General features: G+C 35.7%; 1 protein-coding gene across 1 annotated transcript in view; it reads right to left on the minus strand.

Moving 5' to 3' along the window:
* LOC126830927 (glycine receptor subunit alpha-1) overlaps positions 1–23,375 on the minus strand; it is a 103,492-nt gene that overhangs the window by 61,980 nt on the left and 18,137 nt on the right. The window contains exons 3-6 of the mRNA XM_050561442.1: positions 16,184–16,248; positions 15,443–15,510; positions 14,224–14,450; positions 11,941–12,023 (exon numbers count right to left, since the gene is read on the minus strand). Coding sequence (XP_050417399.1) covers positions 11,941–12,023; positions 14,224–14,450; positions 15,443–15,510; positions 16,184–16,248 — 443 coding nt within the window. The remainder of the gene's footprint in view (positions 1–11,940; positions 12,024–14,223; positions 14,451–15,442; positions 15,511–16,183; positions 16,249–23,375) is intronic.

Below are 23,375 nucleotides of genomic sequence, written 5' to 3' on the forward strand. Positions count from 1 at the left end.
GTAGACACATGTTTGCGAAATACAATCGTTTCTTACCAAGGCAAACCAAAAAACCCAGCAACTCATAGTCTGTAGGGTGGATGGAAATAAACCGGAAAGCACTATTCATGACTCGGCCTGTATGTAGCTCATCCTTAATTTTATTAAGTAAAACATTCATATGTTGTACACAAGATGGGTGATTATTGGAGATAGAGGCAATCCGAAAAGGGGATGCGAAAACCGAAGGAGAAACCGTCCGTGATTAAATATTTGACTTCCGTTGGATCGTAATCTTGTAGAATGTCTTCAAGTCGATCTACCCATATTGGGGCTGGGACCTTTAATGGAAGGTGTACTTGGCTGGCGAAAGGAATTTCAGTGTTGTGGGATGTTGTTAGTATTATAAACATGTTTATAAACATAAAACCACATCTTCACCAACTCGATTATTTCTTAATTGTTCATGCACTTCCGGGAAACATTACTTGTGCCCCCTCAAACTTTGTCATATTTACAAGATATACCACACTCCTCGGTCCATTATTTCACTTTGCAGATGGATCCCTGCTAAATTACAACTTGATCAATTCCAGTTTACACAAACTGGCGATATTCCTTGGTTAAAATCCGGATCAATGCAAGCTTCACTCCTTTCGTAGTGGAGCTGCTACAACAGCATTTATGGCCGGTCTCTCCGAAAACCAAATTACATTCTTTATCCCCTTGACTTCTGGCAAACTTATCCGGGCTGGTCAGTGTCGGTTGTTCCATTTGACTTAACTTTCTATTTAATTCAACCTGGTGTCATGGGCAGTTGTTTAGTTGGTCCTTTGGGTTAAATTCTGGTTCCACTTATGTTACTTCTTTCTTATTTGTGTTGGGTTCGACATCTCAACACACGATTCTTGTTTGGTTATTTCATGATTGTTTTGTTAAGCTCAACACCCATTCAGTATTATTTTCCATAATGTTTTGCAGAAGTTTCATTAAATTTGGAATTTCACTCATGACGTCATATCATTCTAATTGTGTTATTAAATAAACGACCGTCATTTTATCAAATGACATTTTCACAATATCAGTGTTTTGTTACGTTTCTGATTTGGATAAAAGACACAAATATATTATGATATATAATATTATTTGTGTCGATGACGTTATTTGTTCGATCATCCAGTACTATAGCCCGTAATAGGATACTTTTATTGCCAATCTTTCGGTTATCCTTTCTGACTAGCGGTGGTCATGTTTTGCTAATGCCACTTTGAAGTAATAATCAGTTTGCTAAAAAAAAAACCAAAAAAAACAAAACAAAAAAAAAAACCCCACCACCTCCCCTACACCGCCCTAATTAATAGTATGATCCTTATATGCCATATATATATATACTGCCATACTTTATGTAATATGATATTTAGTCATCAGTGCATGTTTGTTTAGTTTTACTATGACTTATAGGGTTTTGCTAATGCCACTTTTGAAGTAATAATCAGTTTGCTAAAAAAAAACCTACACCGCCCAATTTAATAGTACGATCCTTATATGCCATATATATACTGTCATATATACTTTATGTTATATGATATTTAGTCATCAGTGCATGTTTGTTTAGTTTTACTATAACTTATAGGGTTTTATAGGCTCCTTGCTTAAATTTTAATCCACTCCCATTTGGCCATTTTCTTTTTATAGCTATTTTTGTATTACCATGTATAATCTTATTCATCATTATTATATTGGGCCATTTTATGATGTTTTGTTAAGCCAAACACTCACTCAGTATTATTTTCTATAATGTTTTGCATATGTTTCATTAAATTTGGAATTACACGTATAACGTCATAATATTCTAGTTTTGTTATTAAATAAATGACCGTCATTTTATCAAACGACATTTTCACAACATCAGTGTTTTGTTGCTTTTCTGATTTAGATAAAAGACAATAAAACTAATCATGGTTCATGAAGACGAATATATTGACACTTCTACGTTAACGCGTGGCGACGAGTCATGAGTAAAATAACGTTACTTCGTTTAACCTGTGTTCCACTAATAATATGGACAGACAGTTTCCATTTTATGGATTTATCTGTTACAATGAATAACGGATCTATGCTAATTCATAAGTAGGAATGGGCATCATTTCGATCAAAGTAAGTAATTATTGTTTCTATTCGCGTAATAGTGTACTGTAACATCGACATCACACTGTACGTCGTTGACTTCGCTGCTAGGCTTCTGCTGCCGCTGTACTATAGATAATTCTTCCACTGCACGGCCAACTAGAGAAGGCCAGGAACATCATCAAGTTAATCTTTACCAAAAGGCTAACAATATTAATAACATCCACCAACTTAGTCAATACACTATGGGACTTAACACGGAACCTTGAATGAAGAAGGCCTATAATAATAACATCCAACGATCAAGTACACACGGCTCACATACGTTGGCTGGTTCTGGGGCCTGAAAAGGACAGCTGTCTAGTCGTTCGGATGGGACGAAAAACCGAGGTCTCGGGTACACATTGGCGCGCACGTAAAAGATCCTTTGACGGTTGGAATTCGATATAAGAGTAGGCCGTAGTGCAGCTGTCCGGGCAAAATTTCCCTCATAGCACACTGTATGGCGTATGCCCGTCTTATTTAGCCCAGTTCGGAGTAGGACGTTAAACTCCATTTCATTTCATTTTGGCTGGTTCTGGTGACGCTTTTAGTATTAAACTTCTAAAATAATTAGTAGCCTCACTCCAATCCCTATGATTTATTGTCAGTGATAGGTCCACGAGTCTGATATTTGTAATGACAATCTGTGGTACAATTTCTCATTGAAAAGGTTTTAACATGTAAATAACAAGTTTAAAAAATACTAAGCAAATTATCCATTAAAAGATTTATGTTAGACATACATACAAGATTGATGAATATTGATTAGCAAAATACCGAGCCATTTCGTTTACTTAGTTTATTCCCTGCCTCACTGGGAAATGTATTTTGACTCATGATGAAGGAGACGGTAAATGATATAGATCCCAATAATCTTCTCAATTTTACACATTGATCGAGTTCTGGGGTCTGAAGATAGAAATATATACCGACGGCATCTCATCATTTTGTTGTTGTGAATGTTGGCTCGCTTAAGATTTATTTACACGTAACATGGGTCTATATTTCATGGTGTAAATCAATTTCCAACCATGGCACAATAATTTGGTATTGCTTTGGCACTGCAAAAATGATTATTACTAGGATACAGGTAAACCACAATACACACCTTTACCCTCCGACAAGACATTTAATTTTTATTACGGCAAATTGTTCATGCGAACATCCTGACAACTTTGATATCATTTATAGTTTTATTTGTATTTCTGCACGGATGACCGCTAAAATTAAGGAAATGAAAGGGACATTAAGTAGAAGCTAGCCAAGTGGTATGTAATAAAGTTATGGATGGTTAGCTTCTTTAGTTATGCATGATTAGGTTATTAACTCTTGAGTGTAATCTGTTTTTCACAGTATTAACCAAAACCAGATTATATCCCTGTATGATTGATTTGACACATGTATATACTATAATATGTGGTTGAATTCATTATTGATCATTAACGATACCCGTAAGAGTATTGGAACGATTCGTGTTATTAAGAAATTCAAAATTAGTACTTGTGACCATTCCCGCTTTTGAAACCCACCCCCAAGATAGCCAATTCGTTATTGCAGAAACTGTTGATATCAAGAAAACGCCTGAATTGGTTCATCTAAATATTTTACAAAATCATCGTTCGCGGACATCATAATTTAGTGGACTGAGCTGTGGGATTTTTCTCAGAAAATTCGTTACCTCCGCTCGCCAAGCCTTCGATTTGTACCATCATTATCAAAAGGGATCATTCATCAATATTTCTGAAGGTATCACTGAGAAAATATTTAATTCAAATAAGATGTATATTAGAACATTTTACAGGTTCATACTTGAATGGAAAGAACCCTATCATCGCTTAGAATTCATATTAAATGCATGTGTTATTTATTACGTCGGTAGTTATTGAACTCGGTGTATAAATGATGAAGGTAGACGCTTTCATCAGTATTTATCAGTTCCACCCTTTGGTCTCTAAACTGTATATCGTCGGGTTGGACACTTAAGAGTTGTATTCATATGCTAAATAAATTTAACATGAGAAAAACATTTATACAATTATGACTGAAGGCAGCAGAAAACCCATCTTAAGATACAAACTAGGGTTTAAAATAGCGCATTGTCTGATATAGTCATTATAAAGAACAGGATTATGAGATTTGCATCAGCCGACCCAAAAAGGCTTGGCACAAAACTAAAATTCTAAAGCCGATATGAGCTTATGTCATTAAAACCAGGACCCAATCTTACTATTTAACCTAAGCAGAAAATAGAGAGAGAAATGGGGTTTAACGTCCACTCGACACAGACTAGGCCATTTCGGAACACGTACAACCGGGGATTCGAAACCACGCCAGTTAACTCAATGACAGGCCTCATGATACAGCGTGCACGTGCGAACCATTCGCCCCCAAGCAGAAAATGTGTCATCACGTCCATTCAATTACAATCAGACATATTGTGTTCCAAAGGATCGACAAATAAAATTTGGAATGTCATCTTATTATCTTGAAATTTCGACTTAGTAATTTGAAATTTCGACTTAATAGTTTGAAATTTCGAGATACATAGTATCTGGAAATTTCCAATTGCACGTTTTCGTTGTAATTTTATCTTATATTGTTGTCCTGCAGCCACGTGTCTTCTTAAAAGGGCTATGCCGTCTAGACGTATCCCTCGATCATTTTAAATTAATATCCTTCCTTGTGCTTGGCACAATTTCGACTTGGTAATTTGAAATTTCGACTTAGTAATTCGAAATTTCGACTTAGTAATTCGAAATTTCGAGATACATAGTATCTGGACATTTCAAATTGTACGTTTGCGTTGTAATTTTATCTTATATATACTACTGTCCTGCAGTCACATGTCTTCTTAAAAGGGCTATGCCGTCTATTTTAAATTAGTACCCTCCTTTGTCCGCGGCACACGTCACTACTTAAAAAGCTAACTAGTTCGAATTTTCTAATTGCCTTTCGATAAGTATTTAAGGGACCCTTTATTTTTAAGAAAACCTTACGTTCTCTGAACGGCATTTGAGGGATTGTTAATGCCTTGAAAACTGCAATTTTGTGAAAGAACCTCTAAACCTCCGGCTTCCCCCTACAGGTAACGCCTCTACGCACGCGCTGGATATGATAACATAAGAACGAACCTTGAACTTTGCAACTCGATTATCACAGCTAGACATTTCAGTTGGAAAGCGCGATGATATTTTCTATCGAGGAATCTGATACGTCCCCAGCTGGGCCACGAACCAATCGAAATTAGTGCCGAAAAAATCAAATGGGGTTTAACGTCCTACTGTTCTCCTATACTGGGATAATAAAGACGGAAAATGTAGGCTATTAGTGAAGGCTTTGATAAGATTTACCGGGTTATGCTATTGAAATCATGGTTTTAATCGTGGGGTAATCGTTGTGATCCTATCAGGTCTTATCATATATTGAGGTCAGTTGTAACAATCCTATCGTAACGCATCGCACGACAGTGTGAACCTGGCATTAAATCGAGATCAAGCCTTGTATTGAAGAGTGCGATTCCTATTATTTGTGATTGGACTCTTTTAAATGCTATTGGATCCAAGCTGGGAGATTATCTTTTTGTTTTCTTAATAAAATGTTATATACTAAGCGGGTATGTTGCTCTGAATAAACACATTGCATAAAACTTGCCAAATGTTTTATTGTATATTTGTGACTACATCTCCAATTTTACCTGAGCAATAAGGCTCCTTCCCAAACACAGAATTGAACCCAGGAAATGTTCTCAAAAAAGCAACCTGACTTCTGGTCCCAAGTTCACAAAGCATTCTCAGACTTAAGTTAAGAATTTACTCAACTTTCAATCACTGTTTATAAGAAATATCTGTGATCCAGAAACACAAAACTTTGCACATAGTTTCTTATTGATGTATTTGATACATTAAAACAACAAAAGTTTTATAAAGGGCTATAGTTTAGTTAAAATTAGGACAACAATTTTGAGTAAATTCTTAACTTAAGTCCGAGAATGCTTTGTGAACTCGGGGCCTGAGATGGTAATGTTTTCTCCATGATTTTCATGTTTCTCATGCTGCACGTGCTGTTCACCTGGACCAGCCCTATAAAATGAACACCCATACCTGGCTGAATCATTCACACTTCAACGTCATTAGCATCCCACGACTCCAGGCGCTTGGAAGACTCGACGCTGACCATACTGCCCAAGCCGTTGCCAACCACTTCCAGGTCAATGTTCGGACCATCTACAGTCTCCAGCAACGCTTTCGGGCCATCAACACCACGGATGATCGCCCCCGAACTGGTAGACCAAGGGTTACCGCAAAGCGACAAGACCGCCATGTTGTGCGTCAAAACGTCGGACTCCCTTCACATAGGCATCTGAAACGGCACGTCAGCCGTAGACCTTACCGTGGATCGATCCTCACCCCCTCGCCATCGACGTGAACGTCTACAGTTTGCCCAACAACACCAGAACCGGCGACACAGGCAATGGAGATCTGTTCTATTCATTGATGAGAGTCAGTATTGCGTATCAACTGCAGATGGCAGGACCAGTGTCATTGAACGAGACTCATGGGGCGGTCAAAGCTTTATGGTTTGGGGTGGATTCGGCCTGAACCAGAGAGTGGGTCCTGAGGTGTTCCAAAATCTTGGTCCAGGGAGAGGAGGCGGTATCACAGCAGTGCGCTACATCGATGAAGCTCTCAGACTCCACGTCATACCACATTTCGCACGTCATCGAAACAACGTTTTCCAGCATGACAACGCCCGTGCCCACACCGCCAGAGTTACTCGGGACTTTGTACAGCATAACGGTGTCAACGTTATGTACTGGCCATCCGGTAGTCCGGACTTAAACCCGATTGAACATCTTTTGGATGAAATTCAGAGGAGACTTAATAACGTCGTACCGAGACTAAACACAGCCGATGGATTGCGCAAGGCTTTTCCGAGAGTGTGGTTCGTCTGGTCCACTCCATGGACATACACTGCACAGCTGTTATCGATACTCGCGGTGGACACACCAGATACTGATGTATAGACTGTGTACAGACTCTAAACCTTCTCGTAATGTCTTGGGATTGTGATGAATTAATCACTAATGTGTCAACATACTGTTCACAAAAAATTGCTTTGATGCATTTAGTAAGTCGTTTTCTAGAATGATTTGATTAAAGTGCCTCTCCTTTTTTTTAAATCGTACTGGCGTTGTTTTTGCTGTTTAGTGTATAATCAATTTAAGTACATCTTATTCTGGATTAATGGAAATGTACTTATTGCACAGTGATTAATTAAGGCAATGTAAACTGCAAAGATTTTCTCAGCATGCTGAGCATCTCAACCATTCAAGAGAGGACAAACTAGTTTGCTTGACGGTTTTAGTCTAAATTAATTTTAAGAATAGTTGCCTGCAATTGTCTATCACCGACGAATATCCAGTTCCTGCACAATAATAACATCTATTTTAATATAACGGGTAACCAGAAAAATCAAACCATCTAAAACTGCATTAGGTGTAGTCAATGACTCTGCAGACAATCTGGCTCGCAAAGGACCGAAGATCTAGCGTTCAGGAATTTAATAGCTTTGTTAAAACTAAAATTAAATCAGAATAGAAAACTGAGTTGGCCAAAGCAAACACTATTAAATTCAAATGAAATAACGATTCGGTTATAAAGAAGTAGGTCAACCATCCATCGCGCAAAATTTGTGGGTTAATCAAAAGAGCACTAAAGATTTAATTACCGACCATAAATATAAACCAGTGAAGTGCGAAGGCGGCCACATTTTGACCGTTAATAATGTCGTCATTGGCTACAATCAACTGGAAGAGAAAAAATCGCTTGTAAGAAGTTTAATGGCCCTCCAAAATGCACCCTCCCCACCCCCGGAATATGTCACATAAAATTTATGAAGCGATCTCAAAATTCATAGCAGAATTGACTGTTAGTTAGTTGCGTAAAAGAGCTCTAGTCATGGAAAGATAACTTGTTGTGTAGACCAGGTTGGCGGCTAAGCCAGCTGGATGCTTTAATAATATCAAAATAAATTGACATTAAGATAAGGAACTACTAATCTAGTTACAACGGAAGGAACTATTGTTGTAGGACAGTATGGCGGTTCAGTCTACTGTATGATTTAATATATTAGAGAAAAATGATGACAAAAGGAATAGGGACCTTCACAACCATTGTTAACAATGTCAGTGCATATCAATCAATTTAATTTATGTCTAAAAATTTAAAGCCATGTATTATTTCTATAAATGTTTTAATTTTTTCTAATAGCTTTATTTTGTGTTGCTGCTGGTTCGTCTTTTTCTTTTCAGGTAACTTTTATCTGGGGAGAGGCATGAAAACCCCTAATGGAATGCCTTTAACTTTTAAACGCTGAAGTTGTGAACCGCATTAAAGGACTTTTAATTAACTTTTAACCATATGGAACATATTGGACAAACCCTTTTTGATATGTAAATAATCCACTTGTTCAGCTATGTGTTTTTTTACCGCTTTTCCACATAAAGCAAGCTGATTCTTTTTCCCCACGGTTTTTTTTTCTATCAGCGCTGATGACGCCTAATATCAGTCAGCTGGACCTCCTGTTTTAACTTGTTTTTATTATGACAAAGGGAGCAGATGACCCGTCCTCTCTTTTCACGACAGCGATTTTATAACTGTGTTTTAAGGTGACTTTTTATATACAAGGACCTTTTTGTTATTTTATGTTTTTACCAATTTTCAACACTTTAAGTATAAATAATTTAATTAAATCAACCTGTCCATAATATATTTATTGTATTGGATGTTAAATCTGTAATAAACAACAACAAGCCAAAGAGACTTCAGCGATGTCTTTCGTGAAAACCCATTTTATCACTGGCACTTTCTTCATTCTCACACTAATTACAAACCAACTAATTAGTTCATAAATCGATATATAAGTATTCAAAGTTTAGCAAAACAAGGTGTTGTGCGATTGGAACAAAAAAAAAAAAAAAAAAAAAACGAGGTCCCGTGTACATATCAGTTTAAATTCGAAATAAGTTTATGCCGTAGAACCGCAAATGTTTCCTCATAGCACAGTGGTGGTGTATGCCAGTCTTCATTAGCCCAGTCTGTGCGGACAAGTAGGACGTTAAACCCGATTTGATTCCATTTCAGAGAGCTTGAACTATATCATAACATCCAAATTTATATAGCATAATAAATACCCGTATCATGAGTTCCAATGCTTAGAAAGTTATACATTTTGGTTCCATTTCATGCATATTGTTGGAAAATGCAGATGGTTTGTTGGGGACTGATAGTCGGCCAGTAGCACACTTGTACATGCGAAACGGCTGGAGACATTCTGTCGGACTGTATAATTTACCACAGAGCAATTTCAAGATACTATGTTGAAATTCCAATGCTAAGTCGAAATTTCAACTTACTAAGTCGAAATTTCGACTTACTATTTCAACTTACTAAGTCGAAATTTTAACTTACTAAGTCGAAATTTTAACTTCTTTGATAGGCATTTAGTGATTGGACTTATTAACACAGGTTACAATTTTAGGATACGCACTGAGTTTAATACTATGCGACGTTTTGACGAGGCGGAGGATACACAAACCCTTGCAGTAAATCCAGAAGAAAACCAGGAAACTTCTTGAGGTCATGAATATAAAGCGTATGGATTTAAACGTAAATAGTATGTTTTTTTAATTTTTGTTTTTAGTTTATTGAATTGATATATTTACGGTTTCCCTTGCATGATCGATTACTCGTGTCCACTCATACCGCCCCCTTCCCCCAACACACACATTCACTTTTAATTATTGATTATCTATGGCTTAGGTTAATCGGTTTGCTATTAATAGCGTTAAGTATGATCTTAATAAATTAATAGGATTTCCCTCTTTTTATTACCCCTCAGTCAATTTTAAAAACAGTAACATGGGCATATCCGTAATACAAATTGTGTAAATAAATGCAAATTTTTGTACTTCTAGAAATTCAGCATAAGGACAGCCTAAAGATTCGGGCGTATATGGCAAGGAGAATCATGTAAATATTGGCAAAAGACGATAACTTCATTCTTATGATAAAATTAAATACAAAACACAAATAAACCGTAAATAGCTCTTCTATGAAACTATTCATTTCGATCTGGTTTCATTTGGCGGCTTTCCTTTCAGTTCAAATCTATGGCCACACAACGCAGTGTGACCAGGAATCCACCAGTATCTGAATATATTAGGGAAAATAAATAGTGTTCCTGTACCCGGAGAATGGTACCTTGTTCTGTCGACCAAATGATCTAAAGATCCTTGTTACGGATGATCTTTAGGCGAAGTTCACAGTTGTGGCAATCAGTAATGATGCTTTGAGTCTATGAGAGGATATCATTTCGAATCTGAATATCCACAACAAGACGATATGTGAAAATAAAGCAGTGCAAATCTACAGATTTGGAATCTGGTTATCTTATTTTACCAGACAACGAAACAACGCCACCACCCCACCCCTATCCGCTAAACCTGATGAAATTATATAATCTTCCCTGTTTCACTGATTTTTTCTTTTCTATAGGAATCTTCGAAGAAGGCATATATTTAAATTTCAAACATATCAAACAGCTTGGGCGATGCCTTTTCCGTTCGATTGCTTGCAAAATTCTACAAAATGAAACAATGGTCATAAGCATAGAAGTAATTAACCAAAAGCGTCTTCGTTTGGACGATGTGCATAATGTTCAATCAGATCCGATGATCACTAGTGCTATTAGTGCGTTCACAAGATTCTACAAAGTGAAACCATGGCCATAAGCCTAGTAATTAACCATAAGCCTAGTAATTAACCAAAAGCGCCTTTGGTTCACTAATTTGGACGATGTGTATAATAGACTTTCACTAATTTGAACGATGTGTATAATAGACTTTCACTAATTTGAACAATGAATATTCACATTCACATTTCTAACAAATCACACAATAAATGTTTCTGTGAAGTGTTCACAAGACATTGTGGGCGACGGCAATATACGACCACATTTCATATTGTCCATATAAAAATCGTAATATACTGTGATAAAGCAGATATCGGCCTGCGTTTATTTAACATTAAACTTTGATGTGAGCTGATACCTTGCCCTTTTATAGATGTAATCAGAATTTAGTAAGTTTATTTATATATATATTATTATTCAAAAATTGAAAGTGATTGAAATGAAATGGAAATTAACGTCCGACTTTTCTGCTCCGACTGGACTAAGAAAGACAAGCATAAGCCATACATTGTGCTCTGTGATACATTTGTCTCGGACAGCGGCGCTATGATCTACTCTTATATCGAATTCCAACTGCCAAGGGCTGTCTTACGTGCACGGCAATGTGTACATGGGAAAGCGGGGGTTTCGACCTACTGACAAGGGGGAAACCACGCCGGAAAATCCAGATGAAAATTCGCGGCCAGCGCATTGATCGAACACCGGAACTCGTGGGTAGCGAACCAACGTCTGACTCACTGAGCCACAGTGGCTCTATGAAAGGCATCGAGGAACCAGCATGGCCTATATGACCTCTATCCTAAATACGGGTATATAAAAGGAATAGGTGAATAAACAACGAAACATTGCTGCAGTGAATACTTAACACCATTAATATATTATTCCCATAACTACAGATCTTCCTAATAAATGAATGAATATATCTACCGCTATCTGTCACGCGCCATGATATATCAGTAAATGTCTGTAACACAATTTTCGCTTTTACATTTTTATCGGAAGTTCAAAATATATATAAATAACATAACTCAATATACTCACAACTCTGTATATATAATGAACACATCTGGCTATCCATTGGATATTTTTGTAGCTGCATTGGACACGTAGCTGTTATAGAAACTCTGAAGAGAGAAATGTGTAAAAAATTCGACTTAAAATGAAGTCAGAAAAACAGTTAAATTTTTGACAATAAACCATAAACAATACTCTTACGAAAACTATAATTCGTTTTATAAGATCATTGCTAATGCCTAGGTCCCACTAGGAAAAAATCATCGACAATGTGGAAATAAACAAATTTTTTTCTCGCGATGACGGCCGAGAAATGGTACTAATAAGGCATCGGGATGGTCCGTGAACGTTCACTGATGCTTCGTCTATGGTCACAAAGCTTCTGAGAATTTCCCCGAACAATTGCCGTGAATTATCGGGCATGGTACCCAATAATCGGGAAAGCTCCAGTGTACCTTCGCCAATAATCAACACCATCGGGTGAATATTCTTGCTGGGAGATCTGTCTCTTGCGTGGTGGTATATCGGCGGCACTTATTCCTAAGGCCCACTTGGCATTTTTTTGCCTGGGCGATGTACTACGATGCAAATTGACGAGCTTCAGGAGGCACCTGGAACAGGTTCCCCAGGGCGTCGCGAGCCATATGGAACCATCGGGAGAACTGCGAAAAAATGCAATGCTTTTCCGATGTGTTCCCGACGTTTTGTCGGGAAAACTGACCGGGAAGGCATTGTCGGTTAACTCCCGATTGTTACACATAGCTTATATCAGCCTCTAGCGCCATGCGGCTAGTGGAAAACCCAATTCTAAGATATCCCAATGCTGGCGAAATGATGTTTAATCACGCGGTTGTACGCCTTCCTATGAACATCAATCTAGGTATGTAACCCCAAACCCATTAGATCCACATTTATACACTTGCGTTTCCAAATTTCCATAAATTGACATACAAGTCCATATGTTATCTCAAAGTCGTCCTTAGAGAAAACATGTCAGATGTGTATGTTGAACAGCTTAATAATATTAACTAAAGAGTGTTTGTAATGCAACCATATCATTCTACTGAGAATTCCTGCAATTCAGTGGTTTATTCTTTTAATGATTAACCATTGCAATAAAAGTTGACACGGAGATGTCAACGAAATGGACTACGCTGACCACATAATACACCTCAATTACTGAAAAATATCATCTAACGTTCCCCAACATGCCGGAATAAAGATTTAACCATGCATAATGATAAGAAGTTTTATTAATATTATGTTGGTACAATGTTAAATTTCCTTCCTATTTTGTACCATGATACAATTGAATAATACAATATTTTTCACCAATCGGTATATTTTAAAGATCGGATGGTTTCGATTTTGGCACATATACGACGGCCCTTGATTGTATGAAAATCACCTACATATCTTGTGAACCTTCCTTTGCTAATAACCTTGTGAAATCAACCGTTTTTTTTAACAATTTGGGATGTCGTAAAATGACCAACCTATCGACTTTTAGCGTCCATTCCGCTCAGGAGTTACCCCACCCGCCTTTTACCCTGTGAACACGATATAGGCTTACGCCCCATTACCGAACACTTTAACGCGATAGAGACTACAGTTCTTACCGGATATATTTCAAATTTGGTGTGACAATAAGAGGATAATCCCCTTCCGTCCGTCTCTTTGAAAATGTTGGCGTATCTCTCATAAAAACCGTTTGTTATTTCGAGATTGAGATTGCCTCCCTCTTGGGTTTGTTTTCATTTAAGTCAAGCCTGTATCACACACTGTAGATCGCACTGGACTCTTCTGGTAGTGCTTTCAGTTATTACCTACAATAGCCATGTGTGGTGCCCGTATGTTTTTTGGGTTTCTATTTGGCTGTTAAGTATGATCCGGTTCTTCTGCACTTACCAGCTTAAAGTAATGGCCATGTAAAGTTCATTAAAATTGTTCTATAACCACCTTTATGTGTCTTAGTTAAGAAAGTAACAATACTTCTGTCATCATTTTCGTACCTACCAGCTGATTCTCCATACAAACATTTGGCACTCAGATGATATAATAACAACTGTCTTTACATCATCAAAATACATTATTCTGGTTCACTGCGTCTATAATATCTATACTGTATATATTGGCTTGGTGTCAAGTTTTGTTGCCTTTGCAGATAAATGTTTCCTTACCAGTAAACATATCAATTTTAGAAACACATATAGTCTGAACTGTGCCATTTAAGGTTCAAGTTTGATTAATTTATTCTATTCTGTAGTTTAACTTTACAAATATGTATCATTTTTACTGTCAGGCCCTTACCTTAATCGATACACAACTTTTCCATTGCTGTAGAGATGTAACATTTTGTTTGGCACGGTAACGGTATGGAATGCTGCCGTTTTCTCGTTGGAAAAATATAGATCGGGAACCCAAACATCATCAATTAACTTGGAATCTAGTTCTAGATATGGTGCATCTATTAGACCGTGAAACTGAATTCTTGGATCTGTCCATTCCTGAACGACGAAAGCATTCAAGCTAAAATCCTGTAATAAAGAAGATAGACGTTTCATACTTATGAATGCAGGGAACACTCGTAGCTAAATTTTGTGACATCGACAATTTTTATATTTTGCCAAAACATTCATAAAAACTTCCGAAACATCGATTCAAAATTGAAGTCTGTAATAAGTTTTGATAAATGTCAATAGGGCTATTCCTTTGAATAGAACAGACAACTAATACAAATTTCAAAAAGCAACCTCCGCGTATCACTAAATAAATTCACGTCAACTACTGAGCACCCTCAAAATTTACATGGCATGCATTGATAAGGCTGGTGCTATGAATACATTTCTGTGAATGTATAATCCAAATATGTAGAATACATTCTGTAAAACTGGATTTTTATTAAATTGGTCTGTAACCTATGTTATATACAGCAGCGTACCTAACCCGAAAATCATCTTCCGTTACCTTAATGACGGAATGCCACAAAATGCAAACTCCATCTGTAACTCTGTTATATATAGCAGTGTACCAAACCCTTCATCAAATACCTCAAAGTTTAAATTAAAATAATTCCGGAGAACATATTTATTTCCATTGACTTTAAAGTCAACAAAGGGTTATTAGTCAATAAAAACGTTAATGGAATCCACCGGAACGCGAACTATATCTGTAACACTGCAAAATACAACAGTGTGTCAACTTTCAATCAAACAGCTCAAAGGTTAACCTAAAATAATTCCGGAAAACCGAACTTTCATTAGTTTTAAGTAAACAAATGCATAACTCAGTAAAAACTTTATTTTATCGGAATCCCACGGAATGGCAACTTAAGCTGTAACTCTGTTGTATCTAAATTAAAAACGATTCCAAAATGAATATATCTTTATGTTTTTGTCCAGAAGGTCAATCGTGTGTTCTGTTTCTTTTCACAATATTCACTTAATCAGTGAATAATGTGAGCAACAATCTGCTGAGCATATCGACAGGAATGCACGCGTATTGATTATTATTGTTTAGTTCTACTTACCATGGTAGTTTCACTGATACTATCTATACTATTTATAAACAGAGCTACATCAACTTTTGTTGCTGTTCCTGTTTAATGAATAACAAACATTACTAAATATTTATTCGACACATCATTGATACCGGTATAATTAAAGTCATATTTTACAGGGTTTGAAGTCCCCTAAAGACCAACTAGTTTATTTTGGACCTAATATGCATGCAGGGTCTTTAGAAGAAGTGTGTGTGTGTGTGTGGCGCGGGGGGGGGGTGTTTAGGTACCAAGGTTAAGTAGGTTATGGTGCCACTTTACTTTGTTACGAAGAGACGTAAGAAGAAACAGGAATGACATCCATGGACGTCAAGCCACAAAGTATTTTGGAGAACTATAAGTCACTGCTTCTTAGCTTAAAGCTCAAGCATTTAACCAACTCTTACGTCTATAAACTACTCTATGTGAACTACACCCTGGTATGTCAATTACATTCAAGTATTAAACTGCTCCAAGTATCTTCATTACACTCAAGTATGTAAACTACTCTCAAGCAATTGAACTATATACACCCAATTGGCCCACAGGGTAACTGTGAATGTTTTAGCAGCGGCTGAGCGACAATTTACTGCGGATCCGCAGGTTACTCTATAAATGCTGTTGATAGAATAGATTATATTTTCCAAGGTCAAAAGTGGGGCCTGAGCGACAATTTACTGCGGATCAGCTGATAACTCAATAAATGCTTTTGATAGAATAGATTATATTTACCAAGGTCAAAAGTTGGAGTGACTTTATTATCATAGTCCATTAACATGGCCTTGACGAATTCTGTCCTGAAAAAAATAGTGTAAGTGGTTTGATTAATGAGCTTGTTAACAAAGATTCAAGTGAGTGAGACTAACGATTAATCTTCGATTTAATGAGATTCCGCGTTCAGTCAATTCTATATATTGTTAATGAAGGCACCTAATAAAGCAGTTCCATTGTTCCCACGGCCAACACAACTACTTTAAGCTGTACATGTAAACAAAGCTGTCTTAAAGGACATCATCAATTACCTTATTTTTATTGAACCAGCCCTGTCCATTTTAGATGAAATCTATTATACCCATGAAGCATAGCATAGAAAGTCTGAAAACCGTCAAACATTAAGAATAAATCCCACGAGTGAATTGCACATGTAAATGGAGATATCAAACACGTGACCATTTACATGTTAGGTTTTAGATGGAAATCATCGCTCCAGAACATAATCGTGATAATAAAATATGTTGGCAAAATTTTCAGGTAATACAAACTATACCGATAAAAATCAAACCAATTGGACAATTACCATATAATAATATATAATAATGTGCGAGACTAATGGCAAATTTAATAAAACTAATCAAATCATGGCTTCCACATATTTCCATATTAAAGAATCCAATGATCCCTAAATGTGCAGTGATTAACCCTAAATTTGCAGAAGCCACCCTTTCGTGCAGCAATGAAATAGCACTAACTAAAACATCGGCACTATCAAAAACAATGGAGTGTGAAGATGATTGGAGAATTTAGCGATAATATTTCCTTAAAAATTTTCTACTAAGCAACCTAAATCAGGAATTCGTTGAAACAGTAATTCGGTTTTTTTAATTTTTTTTTAAATGAAATGAAATTAAATGGGGTTTAACGTCCTACTGTTCTGCTCCGACTGGGCTAATGAAGACGGGCATACGCCATACAGTGTGCAATGACAGAAATTCCGATGAACTTTCTCGGCCAATGCAGAGATCGAACACGCGACCTCCAGGCTAACGAGCCATCGCCTTACCCACTTAGACACCCTGACTCCCTTGTACAAATAGAAGATGCACACATCTAAGACTAATGTGATCAAAGTAATCGTGGTTTTCTGTGGTAATCGTAATATACCTTAATTCAGTAATAGACAAATGGAAGCATGTGTGTTTCGTTAGAATAATCGTTAGAACTAGACCTTGTCAGAACACTGGATTAGCAAATTGTGCATATTTAAATTTATCTCAAATTATACTCTGATTCGAAACAAGTCAGTTTGCTCAACACAGCCTTTGTGCTTTTGATATGTTTGGTTGTATTACTATAACCATTATTTAAAGAATGTGTCGAGGAAGAGATAAAAACGCCTTTATAACCATTGTATTGTAAGCAGCGAAGAATGAAAGTTAATGCAAATAAAAAACGTCATCTTTTTAAAATAAAGCTGAAACAAAACATTTTCATCACTTGAAAATATAAATGAATAAAATATTTAGATATTTACAATCTTCTGGTTCCCTTAATAACAAAGTTGCCCATTTAATTGATAAATCATGTAAGGCGTATTTAAGATTGTTGTTGGAGCTAAACCTCTAACTCAATATTATCCATAATATTAGGAATTAAAAACAAGAATTAGAAATCAACATTTGTTATTTGTCCATATCAATAATATTGATTTTGTTATCGTTGAAAAAAATGAACATTTTAAAATCAGTACACGACGTCGTGTACTCTCGGGATATAATGAATAATATATTTAGGTATTTACAATCTTCTGGTTCCCTTAATAAAAATGTTGCCCATTTAATTGATAAATCATGTAAGATTGTTAATGGAGCTAAACCTCTAACTTAAAATTATCTATAATATTGGAAATTAAAAACAAGAATTAGAAATCAATATTTTTCCATATCAATTTTATTGATATTGATGTTGCTCCGTTGGTCTGTAGCGTGCACACTGACAGCTTTCACTAGTTTGTATGGCGGATAGAATACGTCAAAATTTTAATATCACATTCGCATTTATTTATTTGTGTAATGATTTTCTCTTGAGCGCATAAACATTCGGGTGTTGCGATACCTTTTGTTTAGAAATGGAAAGTAATAAAAATATTTCTTCCATTTATATATAATGGACAATATAATTTGATTACCTTGTAACTGTTAGATGATTCAACTGTCAGTAAATATGATAGTCATTTGAATGGTTATATGAACATAATTCTACACAATATAATTCATAAGTTAACCATAATGTTATGGTTGATCGATATCAGTAATTCAAATATGTATTCAGTTTGTCTAAAATTAATAACAGGTCAATAATGTACCTGTAAACAATTCTCATAAATTTATTGTCCCTAAAACAACCTCATTCTCTGTCAATAAATACGAAACCGCTTGACTAACGCATTACCACCAGCTCAATATATTGTTTATAAGGGCGTCATTTTTTTATTTATTTTTTTTATTATTAATTTCCTCAGTCATTTAATTTATGATATTCAATATTTATACATAATGAAGAACGACGCAAGAGAGTCAGATCAATTGCACATTGATTAAATAATTGCTCGATCTTGTGCTTGACTTTCACCGCATAAAATGTGTCAAACAGCCATAACTATAATCAGATTCCAATTTCAGTTCAATCAAAATATTCCACTCTCGAGAAAAATATTATATTATGTTAAAAAATGACTAAAACGAATAACTGACAAATGTCAACTGATAGGCGAAAGGGATAAACTGTTTATTGCAAACGAATGAATGCACATATTATAGCTTTGAATGGCATATGTGTGACCATTTCATATCACACGGATCACAAATACCCATTATGTACAACGATCCTTTGAATATCAAGATGTACGTTTTTATCGAACGAACAACTAAGATGCGATCTGTGATTCTGATTAGGCCTCTACTCTGCCCAGACAGTTGGCAATTCGAGTCTTGTCTCGTAAACTGCTTTGCAACAATCAATGCAATTATTCAAAGAGGATGATCACTAGACTTTTTTACTCATTGAAATAGCATATATTTAGTTAAATGAGTTTTAAATAATTTAAAATTATAAATACCGTGTTTGTTCCTTTAATACAAAAACAAAAAAGTAATTATCGTACTTTTTTTTTTGCGAATAAGATATTTAAAGAAAATACTGGTGATTTTTTCTTGGCCTTACTTTAACGGAGTTTTTTGGAGTATTGCTTAATGTCTTTTTTTTTCGCAGTTAAATTCGATTTGCCATGTAACATGTTTAGAAATTTTCAGACTATTTGTGCAGCAGGCTTACGAATCCACGAAAGAAAATTCTTAAATCTAAGAATATTAGTGACACTAGTTACAGCTTCTCACAGATAATTACAAACAAGAAATACATCCAAAAAGACCAGACACATTGAAATTACTTATAATCGGATTCCATTCGATTTACATCTGCTTCAATTTCAACAAATAAACAGTGCCACCTGGTGACTGGTCTTCAATTAAAACAAAGCATCATCAGTTTTATTGTGCTAATAGGAGGCCGAGACAGGCTTAACTCTAATGCTACCGTACTTACATTATAACATCACCAACACTATCATAAATAACATGACGATATTTCAGTGTCCCTTGTCTGGTTAGACCATGGCTGTAATTGGATTTTCCATCGAGGGCGCCAAAAGTTTATTGATTTGGTTCTTTAGGGGGCTTTGCGAAGGGCGCTAAAGGCGCAAAATATGGGTAGTGGATGGAAAATATAATTTAAGCTATTCTTAGAGCAAAATGCGTTGAAAACTGCAAAAGTTCCTCGGGTTTTTCTAGGGGTATAATTGTAACCCAGTTTAACAGCAAACTGGGTTAAAAAAGAAAACGGGGGATTGGATGGCCGAATGGTTAGCACATGCGCGCTGTATCATAAGGTCTGTCATTAAGTCAACTGGCGTGGTTTCGATTCCCTGGTTGTACGTGACAAGGAGAACGGTTGCCTGTCCAACCTCGTGGGTTTTCTCCGGGTCCTCCAGTTTCCTCCCACTGCTACAGACCCCTACGCGCAAGCGAATTATTGAAATAAAATTGAAATATTTTAACCTAATTTCTGTCGAGTGGACGTTAAACTCCATTGATCTTTCTCTCTCTCTCTGCTACGACCGTTCCACAACGACAATGGTCCCGTGGCATGTGGTATCAGGTGCTCCAGAAAGAGATAGCTTACCTTGTAACAGATGTCAAAACGGTTAGAGCATAGGGTGGGTGTGTGTGTGTGTGTTGGGGGGGGGGGGGCGTGCAACGATGCATTTGTGCTAAATCTACCATAATAAGAAAGTGTCCTTAGAAACTCAAGACCAAATCATCGAATTCAATTATCGTAGATTTAGTGATTTCGGTTTGTAAATATTAGGAAAGATAATCCAGGTATGACCAATCAAACAAATGATACGAGTGTCTAGTAATTCATTCACTTTATTACATATTATACGTTTTTTTGCTGTATCCTGAACAAATAATTAACTAGTCTCAAAATATTCGTCCAATTCTTTATTCGTGTATCAAAGTCTTGTGGTCGCAGTACAATTTTAGCATATAGAAGCGGAATTATATATATATTTTTTTCCAAATTAAGCATCTTCGGGTCTTACAGCACTGACTCCTACATTCTTGGTTTAAACTAAATTTATTTACAATTATATATTATAATATGTATGATACGAAAACAAACATAAATATACATCCTGAAAAACTCGTCATTAAAATTTATGTTTATTACATTAGCATAATGTTAGGTTATAAAAATAAATAAAATTGTGACAATAAAGATAATATTTAATAATACTATTAACAACATCTGGAATATAAATAAATAAATTTGTGACAAAACACACACATGATAATTTGCATATTTCTATTGAGCTATTTACAATAACTGTATAGTCAGCAGTTGACATTAGTTTATATTTTTGAATTATAATTGTTGTTGTTGGGGGGGGGGAGGGCAAACGTTTTAATGTGTGCGCTTTAGATCATTTTGTGCCGTTGTTCCATCATCCCCATCGATGGCGTTGGTATGGAATGTCAGTATTAGTACCTTGATCGTTTAACGTCTGCTTCTAGAATAGTGGTATTGCAGGCAATATCAAGAAACCGAAACCAGTTCCTGTATGATAGGTATTGATTCGTTTAATGAGATTTTCTTCTCTTTATTATTTAATAAAAAAAAAAACACAGTGTGAATGCAAAAATATGGTTTGTTGAACCATACATGAACTCTGACAGCCGGCGTATCTTCCTTACTTTTTATTCAAGATAAATTTATATTTGATACTATTTATATCACTTATCTATCTATTACAAACTTATTTTTCATTGTGTGTTATATGAATATTTAAATCCCACGAGTCGTTAATTTCAGATGCAAAAATCTTTGAAACCATTAGCCTAGACTCCTACATCTACTATTTGAAGTTTTGTGATACTTTTTCGAAGACATACAAAACTTCCAGTTTCCATTATGGATTGGTCATTCGTCCGAAATTCCAAGCTGTATTAATGCGTTAATAACCGAACTGAAAAAAACCTAACGAAATGTTACTAACACGTAAGGGTTTTATTACATAGTAACCCTATAGCAATATCAATAATCTTTATTTGATCAATAATGAAACGCGTTGTTATAATTGAGTTGCTATAATTCTGTTTTAGACACAGAACCCAATCAATAAATTCAGACGTAACATACGATTTTAATTAAAAACGTCACATTACAGTTCTTCAAAAAACGATTACCTCAGTAAAGAAATAAGTGGCTATGACCGAGGTGCATTTAAAAGAAACAGGTATGAAAGAAGTAAGGAGGTGGTTTTAACATATTTTGAGACTCTTAATTAGCACTTTAGAGCTTTAGCAACAGTTTCATAAGCGTTTCCGGACGGGCTGTCTGCGACAAATAATCCTTGGTGGACGAAATTAATAGCCAATTTATTTAATGTTTCATTATCACTATTCGGGAATATTTATGACTTCATCTGTATTGACCAGGCGTAGTATTTCAATTTGTTGATGCTTTTCTTGTATGCTAAGAATGAAATAGATTGCCAGGAAATGAAACAAACAATCATAAGTCAGGTGAGAATAAGATGTCACCAAAACTTTTAAATTTTCAGAAACATTTCTCAAAAATCTTATCTTTGACTTTGACTTGTTGTGTAGCACCATGGGTCTTTCTGTCAGACATGGTGAGCGTACCACGCCAAACCGTCGTATGACCCATCCATCTTTTCTTTCTACATATTTTAGTAGCCTTGTGATCGTCTAGTATTTTCACCTGTCGTTTTGCTTCCACTTCACATTGTGTATTTACTTCTTACTGTTTTCTCAGTTAGTTAAGACGTTTGTCTTACTAGGAATAACAATGCAACAGTTCGTTTTTACATTTTATATATCATAGCTGGATACATATAAGCATACTTTACAATAGATTGCAATAATAAAGTCATTCTCTCAAACCCTATCCAGCCAGACTCGCTTGGGCGAGTCTCCTGATAGAAATTGTAACATCTTTTCCCTTCTAAAATCAAGATGCTGTCTGACGATTTCTCACAAATATGATAGTTTTGTAGCTTTGGGTTTTGGACCTTCAATTATCTAATTGGTCAAATATGATGTAAATAATTATAGAGATTGGTTACTCAAGCCAAATTATGCAATAGGTAAATTTCCAATCACGTGTTAAACATGCTATTCTCATTCCCAGCTAATGTGTACCAAATTATAACTCTTTTTTATATACCAATCTGTCATTCATTCGCTCATTTTAATTTAAGTACATATATATATATGAATCTAAAAATTTGCCCAAGATATTAATTAATTTAATGCTACTAATTTAAACAGCAAAAATTCTACAATTTGCACAATTTATACTAATTGACTTGTTTTTTTCAAATTATGGTTGTCATCAACCGATGTCGTAAACTTGATTCCATTCAGGGTTGTTTTCTATATCGTACACTGTTTACCTGTTAAATAACGAATTGATTTTAAGATTGTATTACTTACTTTTAAATGTTTAAATAATTTAGCTCCTGTTTACCTCTCAGATCTTTTAGAACTTTATACACCTGGTCGAACATTACGTATATCAGATAAACTACTTTTAAATCCCAAACTGTTCTCTTATGGTCGGC

This window comes from Patella vulgata, chromosome 8 (genome assembly GCF_932274485.2).
Source record: "Patella vulgata chromosome 8, xgPatVulg1.2, whole genome shotgun sequence".
Classification (NCBI taxonomy): domain Eukaryota; kingdom Metazoa; phylum Mollusca; class Gastropoda; family Patellidae; genus Patella; species Patella vulgata.